Source organism: Alexandromys fortis, unplaced genomic scaffold (genome assembly GCF_014885135.2).
Source record: "Alexandromys fortis isolate MF-2015 unplaced genomic scaffold, M_Fortis_MF-2015_v1.1 scaffold_60, whole genome shotgun sequence".
In the NCBI taxonomy this organism is placed as follows: domain Eukaryota; kingdom Metazoa; phylum Chordata; class Mammalia; order Rodentia; family Cricetidae; genus Alexandromys; species Alexandromys fortis.
This window is the reverse complement of record NW_026067946.1, coordinates 8246650-8265118: the sequence shown is the minus strand read 5'-3', so window position 1 is coordinate 8265118 and position 18469 is coordinate 8246650. Positions and strand designations below refer to the sequence as shown.

Below are 18469 nucleotides of genomic sequence, written 5' to 3'. Positions count from 1 at the left end.
CATATCCTAAGAAGGGCTTAGCTGAAGAAATGGTTTAGTGGTTAAAAATACGTACTATTCTTATAGAGCACCCAAGTTCAGTTCTCAGTGCACACATCAGAGTGGCCCAAACTGCCTGTGACTTCAGCTCCAAAGGACTGGACACTGTCTTCTGGCCTCTTCAGGCACTGTTCTTACACACTCATGATGGTGGAGCCTGCTTACTTGTTCCTGGCCACTTAGACCCGAAATATTCACACAGAAACTATATTAACTGCAACATGCTTGGCCAATCACTTAAGCATATTGCTAGCTAGCTCCTGTATCTTAAATTAATTCATTTTCATTATTTTGTTTTTTTTACCACGAGGCTCAGGGTTTACCCATAAGGTTTCTGGGCATCTGTCTTCTTCAGCTGCTACATGATGTCTCCCCGACTCATCTACTTTCTCATCTATTTCTGCGTGAAATTCCCACCTTACTCTATTCTGCCATGCCACAGGACCAAAGCAGCTCTTTCATTAACAAAAACCATTCACAGGATGCAGAGGGAGAATCCCACATCACGCATACTCACATGTGTGTACACACACAATTAAAAATAAATATTTTTTTTTAAAAAATAGTAAACTTAATTGGGGCAACTGATAAGCAAAGAATACTGAGCTGAAAACGATCTCCCCTTATCCTATAGAAAATTATGCTGAGGTGGATGTTCCTGCTCTGTGGAATTGCCTATTGCCTGTTGCCATGTGCTAACGGAGCTGTCCCCACCTCTGTCATTTTCCTCTTCTATAGTGAGGGTGGCTCGAAAGCATTCTTGTTAGTGGATGATAGATACACTGTTTAAAGCTGGGGCTATCTGGGTTTAGAATCCACTTGTCTTTAAAAGATTGGGATACCAACCTAGTTAGTATCAAAGGGCTGTAGATAGTTGCATTCCTCTGTTGAGATGAAATCAACCTCTGGTCACATGGGAAGGTAAGTTCCCATGCATTTCCTTATGAAGAAAGGAATGCTGGCCTGTGGGCTTCCATTACAAGCAGTCTAGAAGGAATGCTTCAGGAATCATTTCAGGATAATTTTGCCTCCTATATTGTTAATCAAAATGTTTTAAGCTTTCTATTTTTAGTGAAAAAATAGGTATTTATGTATGCATGCATGTATGTGTTTGTATATAAACCAGAAAATGTTTTTATAAACACTTTAAATTAGAATTGCTCAGATTCCTTAAATCTCTTCCGTATCTTGTTTCCATGGTTGAAGTGGCTATTTTTCAGTAATTAGGAATGTTATGATCATTTAGACTTTATATTTCACCTGTTCAAATTTGGTGATGTCTACTTCCCTAATTTACGTACTGTGTTGCTGCCTCACTTCCTTGGAATATCAACATCAGGTTGATATTTAGGGTCACAGTAGTATGACTCAGGTCTTAGCTAATGTAACAATTGGCTAACTTTGGGGAAATTTTTTAGCTTCAATTTTTATTTTACATATTTCTTTCCTGTAACTGTCTAAGCACATATCTCCCAGCTGTATTTTTTCTAGAATCTAAGCAGCCTGCATGTAGTGTAGACTATAACACATCCATCATTAGTACTCCCAGTAACTGAAGCAGTTAGGCCACACATTTAGGGCTGGAAACCACAAAAGTTTATTCTCTTGTATTCAATGAAAATTTCAAAGAAACATGAGCTATTGTTACTTTTTGTTGTTGATTTGGACATAAGATAAATGTATTGCTTCCTGGTATAGAATGGTTGGTTTTTAAGGTAAAGAATTGAACATAGAGGAAAGTGCCCTTTGTGTAATTAAAAAAAAAAAACTTCTAAAAATTAAGGTATTCTTACACTTATTGACAGTACACATAGTAGCAGATGTGTGTGTGCTGTGGCGTGTGTGGAGGTCAGAGGACCACTTCCTGGGGCTCTCTCTCCCTGCCGTGTCCTTCCCAGGGTTGAGCTCAGAGCATCGTTTATGATAAGCATCCGTACCCCTGAGCCATCTTGCTGACCTTTTAAAGATTTTTTTTTTTAAGTTGGAATTATTTTATACTTGCAAAAAAAAATGATCTACACAGTACAAAAAATTCTTATATACCACATATATATTTATTCCGACCTCCCTGAATTTAACATCTTCCAGAAATATAGTATAATTATTAAAATTAGGGACCCGGGGGGCTTAGCTTGTTCCTGAAATCCTGATTCCCTGGAGACCAAGTGGAATATCTGAGTTCTAGGACAAGAACTTGGCTATATAGCAGAAAATGTCTCAAAAAGTAAAAAGAAACTGCCACAAAATAAGGAAATGGATATAAGTACACTACTTTGTGAAGTCTGTATACCTTGTTTAAAATTCGCCAGTTGTATTTTTAATGTTGTTTTTCCTCCAGGATGGACACAAGCTGTGCCTGTAGTCTTCATGCTTCCTTAGTCTCTTTACTCTAAAGGTTCCTCGTCTGTGTCCCTCCCTTCCTGTTTTCCATACCTGTCCTTTGAAGAGTGCTGGCCAGTTAGTTTGTGGATGACCCCCACACGGTCTGCTTGGTGTCATGTACTTCCTTCCTAGTGCTTCCTGTCAGGACGAAAGGGGTGCCAGTTTATTCCTTTTCATTAGGGCATTTACTCCAGCCACTTGGTTAAGATAGGCCTACCAGGTTTGTCCATCATAAATTCTGTTTTCCTTTGTGCTCATAAGTATCTTACAGAAATATTTAAGGTTATATAATTATATAAGCTTTTACTCTGTATGTATGTGTTCATTAGTTTTAGCATCCATTAACATTTTTTCCCTAAAACATTTACTTGTGATGTTTACCCAAGTAGTTTTTTTTTTAACATCATGCTTCCTGTATTTTTTCCAGGTTGAATCCTGTTGTTGGGAAAAGATTATAAATACTTGTTAGTCATTTTCTGCTTTCTTTTTTAATCAAGAAATCAGCTGTACTGTATTTAGTTACAAATGGAAGAGTATTTTTTAAGGCAAAATATCATTTTAAAAATTAACTGTTTAGAAGCTTAAAAATAGTTTCACAATTTGTGTCAATATAAGTTTTGTTTTTGTGGTGCTGGGCAATACAAATTTTTTAAAACATTCTTATGAGTAGGTTTTATACTAAGTATTCAGAGACTTCATTTTTAAATTAATATTTGGTTTATTACTTATAAATTGCAACTAGTTCTTCCTTAACTTCTGAAGTCAGAGGATAAACCATATGTAAATGCAAAGACTGTAACATAATGCAAGTCCTGTAGCACAAGCAGCCATTGTTGTACACAGACAGCATCCCAGAAACTCGGGGCAGCACTTTGCACAGGCGGGTAATGCTCAGCTCCACTAACACAGTACCATGGAGAAAAAGGAGTGACTGGATCTTAAACTGAATTTATGTTTAATATATTTTACATTTAAACATTTAAATATTTAGACTTTCTCAGACTCTTTTTTTCCTTCATTCAATTATAAAAGCTAATGTCTTAGTCAGGCTTTCCTTTCCTTTTCATTGAGTTGTGTTAAGTGCACATTCATCATCTCTAGTGTCCACCATCGCTGGTTACATTGGTCCAAGTCAGAGTCCTGAAATAGAGCAGGGTTTAAACAGAGGGCAAAGGATGTGCTCATCTAAGCAGCTTTAGTCAAGGTGTGCTCCTGCCCATGTTAACCCATTCTTGTCTGAATTTCAGTCTCATCCTGTGAGGTGGTTTCATACACTGTTAGAACTGGGTTTGGGTCTAGATGAAAAATGAAAACAACAGATTTAGCAAATAAAATTAATACATTTCATTTTGTACATACCACTCAAAAACTGTGAAGATTGGGTTAAGAAAATAGGTTTAGCGATGTGAGAAGTGAGAACACCTTCAGGCACACACATCCCAGATACATGGTATTATACATTCAATAGTCAATTGTTCATAGTCAATACAGCAAAAGTCACGCTTTTATTGGAAAGGAGGCAAAGATGATGCTATTTATTTTATAAACATATTTTAAAAGAATTAACATCTCAAAATTTAATTAAAAGCTTTCCTTAGAGATATCTTTAGTTAAAAAAAAATGTTATACTTACAAGTAAATGCCGTGCCTCTATCAGCACTAAGCAAAAACTGGCCCTCAGTTTCACTTTCTTAGTATATTTGAAAAGACATGCAAAGAAGCTACGATTATGGGCCAGTCAGTCTTCAAGTCCGAGTTCTAATTTTGTGGGTGCGCTTACTTTTCTAGTAGTCTGCAGCACTGAGTGTCAGTGCGTGGAGAATAGCCCCAGTTGTGGCACAAGGAAAAGGAGAAACTGGACTTTGACCATGTGCACATTCTTCTCCCACAGAAGACTTAAGGGAAATTAGTGAAGCTTCCTTCACAGGCAACGCTGGCTAGAAAGATTTAGTGCTAATCTTTTGCAGTTCCCCGACTTTCATGTTCTGATTTGTTCTTCCTTTTCTTCAACACACCAATTTTAGATGTTAAAAAGAGAATTATTCCTTTTAATTATTTTGAGGTTTAGAAAATACTAGCAATATTGTTGAAAAATGAACTTTTTTTGTTTGTTTGTTTGTTTGCTTGTATGTCAAGGCAGGGTTTCTCTTTATAGCTTTGGCTGTCCTGAAACTCACTCCATAGACCAGGCTGTACGCGATCTCAGAAATCTGCCTGATTCTGCCTCCTGATTAAAGGTGTGACCACCACCGTGCAGCCAAGGATGAACTTTGTATTAATTAAAACAAGCAGATCTAGTGGAGCTGTTGCCTGAGTAATATATTCCTCACGTAAACAGTAGAGCCGTGAAATGAAAGGTCACTAGCTAATATCACTTGGAAGATGCACTTTTACAGAGAGGGGTGTAGATGTTATCCATAGAGACTTCCATAATGTATAGTGGAAGAATTATTAGAATGGATTGATAGCTGGATATTTTAGTTAATGAGAATAAAATCTCATCTTGGCTGTTGTTAGTGTTAGTTCATCTTTTCAGAACTTTTCATCTGCTTTTGTTTCTTGATAGTGACGATGAATATTAAAATCTCAGCATCCTGGTAATGAGAAATTTATACTAAGATAGTGTTCTTCCTTTTGGAAAGTGAGGTCAGAAGTTGTTTTGGTGGTGGTGGCAGTGTGTGTGCTCATTTATACATTTGCTATATGTACTTAGAGAATAAAACTGTATATATAACTCCCCCACCAGTCAGTATGCTGTTATTAGTTGGGTATTGACTTTTACTTAGGGGTCAGTCACATAAGTGTATAGTGCCTGTGTGACTGACTTTGGTTATGTAAGCTAAAGACACCCCAGAAAGAAAAGTGTTGGCCATAAAGCATATTACATTGATATCTGCTTAGATTGATCAGGTGAGTAAAGTAAGGCCCAAATATCATTTGTGTTCAAAAAACACTTATTATCAGACAGAGTATTCTAGAAAGTCAGAGCTTAGTTCTTAGGAGCTGACCAAAGACAAGTCCTAAAACAGGTCATTTGGGGTATATGTGTGCAGGTTTGAACCTATGACTACTGAGGTAACTCTTCAAAAAGTCATACAAGTTACTGAGTTCAATCTGATGATGAGGTCTAGTTCTTTCACTAAGTAATGTCTAGGGGTTAGAGTAATTTTGTAATTAAAAATGACTGGCCACATTAGGTATGAAAGAAACTTGAACTCTATCCATTAGAACTCTGATGAATTTTTACTCAAATACTTTCCTGAAGAAAACTTATTTTGAATATTTAAATTTTTTAAAATTTTAAGTAATGGTGTTGATCCTATTTAATTTTAGTAATTTACAGAAGTTTGTTTTGAATACTAAAATTTAGTTTATCTGAAAGTGGCATTTGCTTTTTATTATGGTCTTGAATTTTCAAAAGAGGTTCTGATTATAGAAGTTTTTATATAGTAAGGATTGTCTGCCTCATATATAATAAGTTCGAATGAATGTACATACTTTTCAAAATATCTTTTTTCTTTTCTTTTTCCTTAGGTATTTGTGGAAACATTAGATAAATGTTTTGAAAATGTCTGTGAACTGGATTTAATATTCCATGTAGACAAGGTACTGTTTATCATATTGTCAAATATTTTAAGCTTTTTATTTAGGAAAAGCCTTGATTTGTGCTTGTTAGAGTGAAATGCCATTTAATGAACAAAGCTAGAAGAATTCCTACCTAGGAGAGGAAATGACATGGGCAGGGATTGGTGGACATGGTTGCCTCTGCCTGGGTCTGTGGTTGGAGGAACTTGCATTTAAACTGGATTATAAGAACAAATAAATGGAAAAGGATTCTAGAAAAGGAGAGAACCATACTGGCAAAAGTAAAATACAGGCTGTTCTGTAAAGAGGGATTGGTATTAATCAAGAGAACTGGTTTTGAAGAGCTTTTACTGCCTTGAATTTGGGATTTTATTCTGAAGCAGTTTAATTAAGTTTCTCTTGGCAGTGCTGTTGTTTTGTTTGTGTGTGTTTGGAGGACATTTTTTTCCCTGAAGCATGGAAATTAGTTTTGTATGTGTTGAGATTTAAAACAAGTGAGTTAAGAGCTTGTTGGAATAGTCAGAAGGAAATTTCCACCAAGGGAGACTAAGGAAAGATTGGGTCAGTGTCGATGGCTCCTAAAGCTGAAGGTGAGGAGGAGACTGGGTTTCTGGCCACAGTTGCTGCGTGTTTGGAGGTGATGGTCCTAAGACGAAGAGCTCCCAAAGAATGCAGACTGGTTACTGTCCTAAGTGAGTAATCTGATGGCTTGGGGCTTTCTTTTGGTTTGTTTGTTTTGTGTTTTCTTGTTGTTAGCTTTTCAGTTTTTCAGTTACTTATTTGTTATTTTGCATATGTTTTGTCTGCACGTATGTTCGTGCACTACATGCATATGTGGTACCTGCAGGAGCCAGAAGAGGGTGTCCGAGCTGGAGTTACTGACAGTTGTGAGCTGAGATGTGGGAGCTGGAGGTTGAATCTGGGTTAAGAGCAGCCAGGGCTCTTAATCAGAGCCATGTCTCTAGCCCCTGTTGCTATTTTTGAGGAAGGGGGGTTGTAAGTTGTAAATGTCTCAACTCCAAGGGGAAAGGTTTCCCCAGTGTTGCAGCTCTGAAGGGAAAATCCTGGCATTTGTGAACCACGGGATACCACAAAGTCACACAGCACAACAAACCTTTACACAAGAGATTTATTGGGAAAGACACTAGGAGGTGGCCGCCTCTGCTCCGGTGAGAAACAGAAATAACTGAGCAGGAAGCAGACTTCATATAGATTTCTTGGGCAGGAAGAGCTTTCCAGGGTGCCCTGATCTTGGGCCTTTTTTTTTCCCCCTGTTGGGCAGGGCCTGGCCATTTTCCTGCCCTGAGGGGCTGGGTTAGTTGTTTCCTGTAGAGAAGTCTGGAAGGAAGACCTTACAATAATTCACAACATTCTGGTTAGAAAGGAGTAAAACATACGCATTTAAAGCTTATGAACTGTGTATTTCTGTGAGTTTTCCACCTTATATTTTTGGATCAAAATTGAATGCAGGTAAATGAAACTTTCAAAAAATTAAAAATGCAGATGAGAGGGAATTCTGTAATTAATATTTATCACTTATTTAGTTTGATTACTTTTATAGATTGTCTAATTCAATCCTTTCAGTAATCTTATGGAGAACTAATGCTATCTGTTTTCAACTCATTAAACTTAATACCTACATAGACTGTATGAAACCTGAAGTTTCATAGTACTGATGAAAGTGGAATCTGATTACAGTTTATTACAGCAGATTTTATAAATATTTATTTATTTATTATGTATACAATATTCTGTCAGTGTGTATGCCAGAAGGCCAGAAGAGGGCACCAGACCTCATTACAGATGGTTGTGAGCCACTATGTGGTTGTTGGGAATTGAACTCAGGACCTTTGGAAGAGCAGGCAATGCTCTTAACCTCTGAGCCATCTCTCCAGCCCTTACAGCAGATTTTAAAACAAAAATGACAAAATAGTTAAACTTTTTGTAGTGAATTGTATGTGTTCATATTATTTTTTCCTTTTAGGTTCACAATATTCTTGCAGAAATGGTGATGGGGGGAATGGTATTGGAGACCAACATGAATGAGATTGTTACACAAATTGATGCACAAAATAAACTGGAGAAATCTGAGGTAAGGCTGGAAAATGCTTTAGTTAGTGAAGGTTCTGAGCATGCCCAAGAGCTCATGCGTGACTCTGCAGCCTTCACTGTGTGTCCTTCAGTAGAACCTTTAGGTACACCTGGAGTACCCTTCAGTTTCAGAGTGAGCACATTTTATGTCAGAATGTCCCAAGACTGCCAGCCTCCAAAAAGCTTATGTATTCTTTTAACCACAGTGGGAGTGTGCCTTCAAATACTATTTTAAACTGTTTCTGGAGGGAGGAAGAGGAGAGGAAGTAGAATTCTTGAGGAAGTCATGTTTTGTAATAGGTGTTTAGTCAATCTGCACATTGAGAAAAAGAGATTCAGTACTTTATTCTTTTTTAGGTCTTTTCCAAAGCTAAATAACAAGTTAGTTGTATATTTTATTCATTAACACATAAATTGTACTGCATTCTATGATGGAAACCTGTTATTTGTGGCTAACTGAACAGGTTGAGTAAGAACATTTACACTTCCGTGCTGTATGACCCTCCGTTAGAGTTTTAGTCGCTCTTCTCAAGAACTGGGCTGCAGGTCAGCGGCAGGTGCTGTGCCTGACCCACTCAAGTTCACATTATCTTGGGATGTTGCTTCTGACACAAGTGAGAAAGATGAGCAGTCTTGATAACGTACTCAGCATTTCCCTTATTTAAAGACTCTCTTTTGTTTATTTTTTTTGAGACAGAGTCTCACTGCATTTCCCTGGCTGGCCTGGCGCTCACAGAGATTCACCTGTGTCTTTCTCGTGGGCACTGGGGTCTCAGGGCATGTTTACCATGCCCAGCCTTTAAGGATTATTCTTGCATTTTATAACTCAGATTGAAAAACAAAACAAAACAAAAAGAATTATTAGTGGAAGTTCAAATGCATATTGCTGTAAAAAGAGTGGGATTACTATTACTAAATAAATTTATAACAGGTGAGTTCCAAAAATATGATACTTGGTTGGTGATACTTGAAGTTCAGTTTGATACAGTTTTATGCTCATTTTAGTTGAAGGATATATAGGGTTTGAATGAGAAACAGATGAAGCTCCTTATAAAACCACTTTCCTGTATTTTAAAGTAAAGGTAGTCTTCCAGGTCTCTTTCTCTCAATCTGCCATGCCTGTTGGCTTCCCAAAGGGGAGACTTGTGGTGGTGATGCAGAGTGTAAAGTCAGGACTCGGAGCTGTGTCATGTATGTTCTACCACCTGCTTGTGCGTTACTGAGTTGCACAAAATATGCAACAGACAGTTTTGTTTTAGGTCAAGGAAAAGAGCAGTTTTATTTAGTATATTTATTTGTAATATTATTTAGTACAGTAAAAAAAGACTATTAAAATATTGGCTTGAAATGTATGCAAATTGTTCAACATTGCTTCAAAAACTGCGAAAGTAGTTTTAAAGTAGGGTTTAAATGCAAGGCCACAGTAACATAATGCATCACTAATTGCTCTGAAATGAAGGGTTAATTTGTAAACTCTGTAATGATCTGTAATCATACACTGGTCATGTGACTGGTTTGTTTCCTATTGTAGGGACTCATCTCCTGTTAGTGGCAGTCCCTCCTTTTCCTCTTTTTTCTTTTTTTTTGTTTCCTGTTTACTTTGGTTCTATATAGTGTTTTATATATAGTCTTGAATAAGAAGTACCTTTTGCATATTTGGTTTTTCAGTAGACTATGTTAATAAGACAGTTTTTTTTTAAGCTTTGGAGAGTGGCAAGATACAGAATTCACATTTTTGATGGGAATGCTGTGGTTTTATAAAATTGCTATGCAGAGATTTTTTTTTACGGCATAATTTTATTTAAAAAGTTTAGAATATTGGTGCTTGTTTATAATGGTTATCCACTGGCTGTGTTCTAATAAGTATACTCAGCTGTTATCTGCTGCCAAATTATTTTTTTTTCTGCGTGTGTACTTTGCAATAATGTATATTTTAATCAGATAAGGAATAAGCCACCAAATTATGTTATCATGTGTTTCTTTACATTTGACATTCTATTTATTGAAATTATATTAAAATTATATTGACTTCATGCAAGTTGCCATTAACTATATTTTTCAATGTTTGGAAGACCACACACTAAAATTCAAGTTTTCATATGCTTTAATTTTTTTAAGTTAATAACTTCATGTATTTAGACCTAACCAGCCAGGTGGCTCTACAGATGAATTTAAAATTATTTAGAGAGTAAAGTATTAATTTTTAGTAAATTTCAATTATAACACAAAAATAACAAGGAAGACTTAAATAAAATTCAGATTGGTAAAAAGAACTGATCAGATTTTAAAAATATGAACTATTTTAGGATTATCTTCTAGCTTTTGAAAATCATCCCGAATATAATTAAGATATGGCTTTTAAAATATTAATATATTAATTTATTTAGGTTATCTGTCAGAAATCAAATCTAGGGACTTGAAGGTAGTCCATTTCCAGTTTAATTCCCAGCCTCCAGACAAGTAGGACAGGTCTGTCTGGTCCCCAGGAGAAAGGCAAAGGCACAACGATGTGTTTCACCTGTGTGGTGTGAGAGAAAAGATGGTTTATTTTCTTTTGGGGATTTTGGGAGAGACGGGTTTAAGATGGGATATTGGTGGGGGCTGGGGAAATTTGAGAGGCACTGAGCAATCTGCCAGGGAATAAAAGGAATTCTGGGGGTGGTAGAGGGGTGGGGTGGGAGACTTGTTGGAATTATGTACTCTGGTTATTCTTAAGGTGGATAAATGGGTCTGGATTTAGTTACTACTTTTTAAGTCCGTCCTCCTTTTTTCCTGAACATCCTGATCTTTCTAGCTCTTTCCATTCTTCTCTCTTACAGACCTTTATCTTTCAGTCTCCCAGACAGGACAGGTAGACAAGGTATTGCTGACTTTGAGAAAACGTACTTAACAAAGGGAAAGCAAAATGATGTCGAAGGCAATTATTTTTAGGCCAGACTCAAAAATTCTGTGTGTTAATGAACCCATATAGTCCCTGTAGCCTATTTTCCATTCTAGTTTATCCTTGTAGTTTCTTCATCTTTTATTGGACGTAGTGTATTTTACTAGTATATCATTGGCGTCATGTTTGTTCTGTTTTGTCTGCCTGCATTGTAAAAGGAAATTTTAAATTCTTTGTTTGTTTGCTTTTTTTTGTAAAAACATGGTCATTTAATTGAAAACTTCCATTTGTAGAAATAACAATTTACTTTATATGTAAAGTTAATTTTTAGCATCCCCTAGAACCAATCTCAGTTAATTCTATATATAGTTAATATAGATATGCCTGTATTTTTTTTAAATTCTACATTAATGTCCTAATATAAAATTACCTGCTGGGTTTTGGAAGCTATGAATTTGAAAACCAAAAGCCAAACCTTGTGTTTTCTGTATGAAGTGGGAAGCAGTGAATGTGTAGAGTTATGACTGCTAGAGTCCTTTCCTCCAAAAATGGTTTTCAGTTCCAAAGTCTTAACAGAACAGTGGCCAACAAAAAGACCAAATTTTAAAAAGATGAACGAAGTGCTCGAAAAATAAATATATACCAAAATCCAGACATTGAAATGCATTATTATATCTTATAAAACTAAGTTTTCTTGTTTATGCTATACATGTAAAAACCTCCACACTCACCCCACACTCTAAAACACATACATACACACATCTTTGATTGTTCTTGTTTCACACCATAAATTAACAGTGAATTACTGTTTAAAAAGTTTTATAATGCTGATGATAAGCAATCTTTTTTGAACAAAACCATGTTAGGAAAAAACTAAGATGGTTATAAATTTCCAATTGAAAATTTCTGAATCAAATAATTTCCTGAGCCCTACGGTAGATAAGATGCTCTCCAAGCTGACAGCCATTGCCTGCCCTGAAGAACTCGAACGCCTTCCTGAGAGCCCAGCAATCACAGTGTTTTAATCTGCAGGGTCTGAGAAATCGTGATGCACAGTAATAGAGTTATAATACTTATAATTTATGTCTTATTCTGAAACTAGGGGCTATTCTCATGAAGCTCAGATACAACTTTCAGTCCCTGTATCTAAGTATTATTTTCTGGTATGGAAAATATATGACCTCATTCACTTTATTGATTGATATCACCAGCAATTTCTATATTCTAATAATTACTTGTATTAAACTATTTTCTAACAAAAGAGGCAATAACCACTTAGATCTTTTAACTTTTATCCCTACAACTGTAATTGAGTTTAAAGAAAATTAGATATCTGGCTGGGTGGTGGTGGCGCACGCCTTTAATCCCAGCATTTGGGAGGCAGAGGCGGGTGGATCTCTGTGAGTTTGAGGCCAGCGTGGTCTACAAGAGCTAGTTCCAGGACAGACTCCAAAGCTACAGAGAAACCCTGTCTCAAAAAGCAAAAAGAAAGGGAAAAGAAAATTAGGTATCTGTTTCAAAAGAGTAGAGAACAGGAAAAGTGGCCCTAAGATTCAGATGTGGGAAGGCCAACACATGAGTCAATACCTTCTCCTTAACTTGATAGGGACATTTGTATTTTTACAAAATCACCATGCGGACCTTTGAGGTCACGTGTTATTGTCAAAACTACCTATAGTCAACCCCTAAAGGTTATTAGTCTGCTGTATTTATTTCACTCAGGCAAATCCTGTGTCAGATATTAAAACTGTGGGGCCAGAAGTGTATGTGGCATACACCTTAGTCCCAGCACTTGGGAGGCAGAAGCAGGTGGAGTTCAGGACAAGCCTGCTCTAAATAGAGAATCCCTGGCCAGCCAGGGCTACTTAGTGAGACCCTGTCTCACCAAGAGAGTAAGAACAGAGAGAAGTTAAAACTGAAACTAAAGATGATATATAAGTTAATTTTTTGGGGGGTTGAAAAGTTTTGAACATTGAGAATTTGCTAAAATTGTTTATAAAATACTATAGGTCTGACTCAGTAGTTGTCATCAGTTGCTAATGTGCTTGTAGTTGTGATGTTAAACACTGCCTCCAAAACAAGAAACAAGCCTGTTTTGTCTGGCTTGTTGGTTTAGGTTTTTTTTTTTTTTGAGACACAGTCTGGCTGCATGGCTCAGGCTGGCTTTTAACTGAGTTCTGGAACTACAGGTGTGTGCCATTGTGCCCTGCAAGGACAAGGCTATACAAATTCCCAAATTAAAAATTAAACTGCCTCCATTAAGAAATTAAAAGATTTGGGATTTAACTTAAAACATGTCATTATTTTGTTAATGATTTTGATTCTGAAACCATTTAGTACCATGTTTGTTAATGTTGGTCTTATTTGATTTGGCTCTTAGATCAAAGTTATGAATGTTCACATAGCAGTTTCCAGAAGGAAGGGTGAAGAAAGACTTTAGTTTGTATCGATTATCCCAACTACCATCTTATAATGCTATATTTCAAGCTTGAGGAAAATATCTTAAGATGGTAGTATGGCATTTTATACATCGTGAAATAATAAGTACATCATTTTCCCAAGAAAATTGATAGATAGCTGCATGAGGAAAGGAAATTTTCAGGCTCCTTCAAATATATTTTAGCAATGCTGCTTTTTCAGTTTTGCTTGCACATATTTTGTTTATTTTTGGGTCTGGCAATTTAAAAACAAAACCAAAAACGAATCATATCCATCCATTACTATCTTTGTGATTCAGGTGCTTGAAATTTCCAAGAGTCTGTCTGTACAAGTCTCTATCTGTTTGGCCTCATTTTGGTATACCTGCAGACTTCATTTTGTTTTCTTTCTCTTAATTCTGTTAATTTATTTAATCTCACGGGAGAGAAAACATGACCATCCTTTTCTCTATGGTACTTCATTCTGTCATCCAGTTCATACTCTTAGCTGCTTTGGATCCATATATTTGTTTTTGTTAGTGGAGTGGCCGCTGCTTAGCCGCCATGGTAGTGCGCTAGTGCAACAGGTGGAGACAAGTTATTTCTCTAGTACAACTTCAGTCTTCTTATTTTTGCTTTGTGTCCACTATGCAATCTTAAACCTTTACGAGCTATACTGTTCTGCCAAGAATAGCTTATTTTTACATTTTAAAATTTTATAATTTTTGTTATTAAAAACTGAGGTAAAATTTATTTCTGTAAATGTTGCTGTTGGAAACAGTTGTTAGTAAAAGTTATCCATATACTTTGGGTACATCTTTCCAAAAGAAAAAAAAATTCTTCACTAAGATGAAAATTACTTTCACCTGTGTCGGAAAACTGATTTCCTAATGGGAAATTGTCTTTTCCATAGTTTACTTTTTAGCAAAAAAAGTTTCAGACTTGACAGTCATGGACGTCTGAAAATCAAATTTATTTTCTGTTTTGATGTTACATGAGTAACAGTCCTTCTGTTTAAATCATAGTTTATATTCAAACATCTATAGCTCATGCCAGCTTTGTGTAGTGACCAGTAGTCCCGTTTTTCTTCATACATTCTGCAGAATCTGTGCTCCTTAAATCTTGGCTTAATTAAAATTAAAACATACATTTCATTGTTTACTACCACTTACTTTCCTGATAGACATACTACACAAAAGCATTGAACATGCTTGAGAAATAATTTGATTCTCTAATTCATCTGCGTGTTCTATATAACCCCCATCCTCTGCATGTACAGCTTGCTGCATATGTTTAGAAGAGATGTAGATGGTGGTACTTAGAAACTGCTGGTTTTGCACAGTAAGAATATGGCACGTAAATGCCATTGCAATCATTTTCTGTTGTGCCTTTATATAGTCTCACGAGCAGCTAAGAGTTGACAACATCTTTGCTCACAGAAATGGTTTAGTGATTGACAGGATGGTTTTCTTTTGCCTGAGCTTAGTTAGCTGTACACCTGGTATTATAGAAAACAAGGCTTCATGGTAGATAATACTGAAAAAATAGGTTTCCTGTTTATAAAGGTAAAATATAAAACCAATAAAATAAGACATGTATTTTTTACAATAATAAAATCTTTTAATAATTTATATCCTTAAAAATATTTGCATTAAAATGCTTTCCTGTCAACTCTTCATTTGTAATCCTTAATGTAAATTCCACGGCTAAAATAGTAATGAATTGATCTTGGAATTTGAAATTTTACCAAGTCCTCCTTTGCCTGGAAAAGTTATGATAGTCCCAGATCTCTACAGCTTTAAAATAATTTCTGTTCCCTTGCATCCAACATACTTTTGGGAAAAGAAAATTTACAGGGTAGTAAATTCCTTTGAACTGGAATCTTCTTTGCTCCTGAGTCATTCCAAATTTTGATAGCTAGGACTTTCACTTGAAACTATCAAATTAAAGAGCCTTTTGAATGTGATATATTTTCAACTCTATTATTCTGAAGATATGACACTCACCTTTGGTGGGTGGGAAAGAAGTAGGGTACACCATAAACTTCCTTGTTTCAGGTAGGTACAAATGAAGAAGTCAGTCAGACTTTTAATTTTATATCAAAAACAGCCTCCATTAAATTATGGAAATTGAATTCTCCCACCCTGTCTGGACTTGGACATAGAGCTTTCATCCATTATCACCATATCATTGCCTGTGTAGACCATCTCTAGTAGTCATACAGTTTAACGAATTTCTCTATTTCCAACCCTAAATTGATAATCCATGGCTTTTATTTTATTGCTTAACAATGTTTGTATCCTTTATTCAGCACATAGTTTACACTGGCCTATTTTGTATCAGTCAAGATTTATCTCAGGTAACAACAGCTTTATTATTACTATTATTTTAATTAAAAGAGGTAGGATTACAGAAGAAAAATGTAAATTATGAAAAGGGACTTTAAAACTATTGCTTCTAATTTCATGGATATTGTCTTTTCATATATGTAATTGAGCAAAGGGGAAGTGTTTGTTTTGTGTAAAACAGTGCCACTCAATTCAGATGGATTTGTTGGCTTTGCTTTTTATATAGTCTGAATTTTTAAAGACAGTGAAATCTTATTGGTGTATGTTAAATCTTGACAGTGAAGCCTATTAATTTAACTCAAAAATTATATATATGTAGAGTTCTCTCAGTTTAAATCATAGTTTCTAACAAATTATCTAACAAATTACACAGGTTCCTTCTAGAGGAATCCAAGTATATGCACTAATGGTGATAAGTGAAATTTAAACTTCATTTCTTTATGTAGACTGTTCTTTCTCTAAGTTTGTGTGGTTGAAACTCAGCATGTTGTTGAGTCTAATCAGAGGACAAAGCATGCTTACTCATTTGATTCCCACTAATGGCTTGCTCCATGCAGTTTCAGTCTTAGGAAGAATTATTCTTTTTGGATTAAGGCTTCCCTAAAGATGTAATATTCTTTTAATGTTTTAGACCTTTCTTAGAAACTTTGGAAGAGCCCCAACAGTAATAAGACCAATTTCATTGTTTTAAAATGTAAGGATTTAGCCCTGAATGAAGAAGCTAAATAATTGCTATTATTTTTGTTTTATAAACATATATTATTTCCATTTTAAAATAAAAACAAACCTATCATGTTTGTTTCAAAAGATGTTTAATAAGGAAATTAATCTAAATCATTCCTCAAAACTGATGTCTGTTAAATTGTAGCTAAAATTTACCTTTTATTTGAACACTGTGTGGTATCTGGGTAGCACACATAACTTGTACTTAAATCTTTCTTTACATTGTTATTGCATGTATCCATTGTATTTTCTAATGTGTCAGCTGTTTTCTCTTTATAGATTAGTATTTCAAAGTAACCATCTCATACTGATTCAAACTGCCATCTGGTCTCTAAGCTTGTTATGTGAAAACCTTTTACCATTGTCCTCCATTGCTGAGTTTGTTTGTAATGAGCTACACCTGAGTTGTACATTTTCTTTTTCTTTTATTTGCTTCTGTATACAGGCTGGCTTAGCAGGAGCTCCAGCCCGTGCTGTATCAGCTGTAAAGAATATGAATCTTCCTGAGATCCCAAGAAATATTAACATTGGTGACATCAGTATAAAAGTGCCAAACCTGCCCTCTTTTAAATAAAATATTAAAAAGGCCACTCCCAGGTAAATCCAGAGGGAAAGTCATCTAAGTTTACCATGCAGTTGTTTACCAAAAATAGAGGAGGAGAGTCTTAACTTTGCTCTTGGATTTAAGTCAAGGTACTGTATAGAAGCTGCATAAAATCAGTATGGAAGTTCAATGTTGCTTTTCTTGCTCAGTGATTTTAAAGAAATTGAGTGGTTCCAGTGTGATTATTTTTTCTTTTCTAAATTGCATTCCTATGCCCACATAAAGGCATGCCTCTATATATTGGCTATTACAGTATTTCGAAAAGTGAGATGTTTCTTTAATTATGTACAACCCAAAATGTTGATGTTTTGTATGGATCACAAGTGCAGCATTCTCTAATTCTTTCTGCTGTTTGTCACAATTGTTATTTAAAGAACCAAGTATGTATTGCATGAAAACATGACCTTTTCCTTAGTTTAAATAAACTCCAAGGTAGCTGGACTTCTAAAGTACCTTTCTGTTTTGCTTGGTATCTACTTTAGCAATAATTTTTTTTACAACCTTCTGACTCAACAAAGTAAATAAAAGTATATTTTACCACTGTTAAACACCTGTCAGTGTTGACTTTCTCAATTCACACTCATGTTTTTATTCCTCAGAAGCTCACAGAGTCGTTGGGAAGCTGCTGTGGCACAGACGGAGGACTGTATTTCAGCGTGTTTGTTCTGTGTGATGAGGCTTGTAGTGCGAGAGGACATTATCTTTTTCAAAAATGTTAAAGAACTGTTTTGTTTTCCTATAAATAGCTTTGCCTTAAGCTCTTTGCCTCCCATTCTTGCCCAGATGATGCCCAGTGATGTCAGCTGGCACCTGTTAGTGAGGATTCCAGTTCCTGCTGTAAAATTACAGCCGAAGGAACTGCTGGGTCCTGATTGGTTGGTTTTGCCTTTTAACCTCTGGCATGTGTTCTGATGTTTGGCCCATTGGACTGTTTCGTCTCCTGTGGTCTTACCTTGAGAACCGAGGGTTTCTTTTCAAGTTAGACCATGGTTTTCTATACAGTTGTTTTTCCCAGACATGTTTTTTTTGAAGCACTTCTACAGATTTGTTTTACATATGAATTTTACTCTAAGAACGCCGTAAGAAAAAAAAATCACTTTCATTTCTTTCAAGCTTTGTCTGCTTTATTTCTCCACTTTAAGCAATGAGACAAAACCATATCCTGTTGTTCTTAGGGGTGTTTTTTTTCTTACACCGAAGCATATTTCTCTCTCTGTGGATTCCTAGTATGGAATCATACTGAGATAAAAGAAAATTGAACCTTCAGTTTTTAAAATTACCACCAGCTTTGAGATAGTAAAAAAAAGACTTGGGGGAAAGTCATACAAGCGGAAATTTGTGGGATAAGCATGGTCAGGAAGAAAAACTGCAGAGCCCACATCCAGGGATGTGCTTCAGA

General features: G+C 35.8%; 1 protein-coding gene across 1 annotated transcript in view; it reads left to right on the top strand.

The window, feature by feature from the left end:
• Window positions 1-17511, top strand: part of Ap3s1 (adaptor related protein complex 3 subunit sigma 1) — a 42419-nt gene extending 24908 nt beyond the window's left edge. The window contains exons 4-6 of the mRNA XM_050149290.1: window positions 5956-6027; window positions 7991-8098; window positions 16912-17511. Of these exons, the coding sequence (XP_050005247.1) occupies window positions 5956-6027; window positions 7991-8098; window positions 16912-17040 (309 nt within the window). The 3' untranslated portion in view covers window positions 17041-17511. The remainder of the gene's footprint in view (window positions 1-5955; window positions 6028-7990; window positions 8099-16911) is intronic.
• The last annotated feature ends 958 nt before the right edge of the window (window positions 17512-18469 follow it).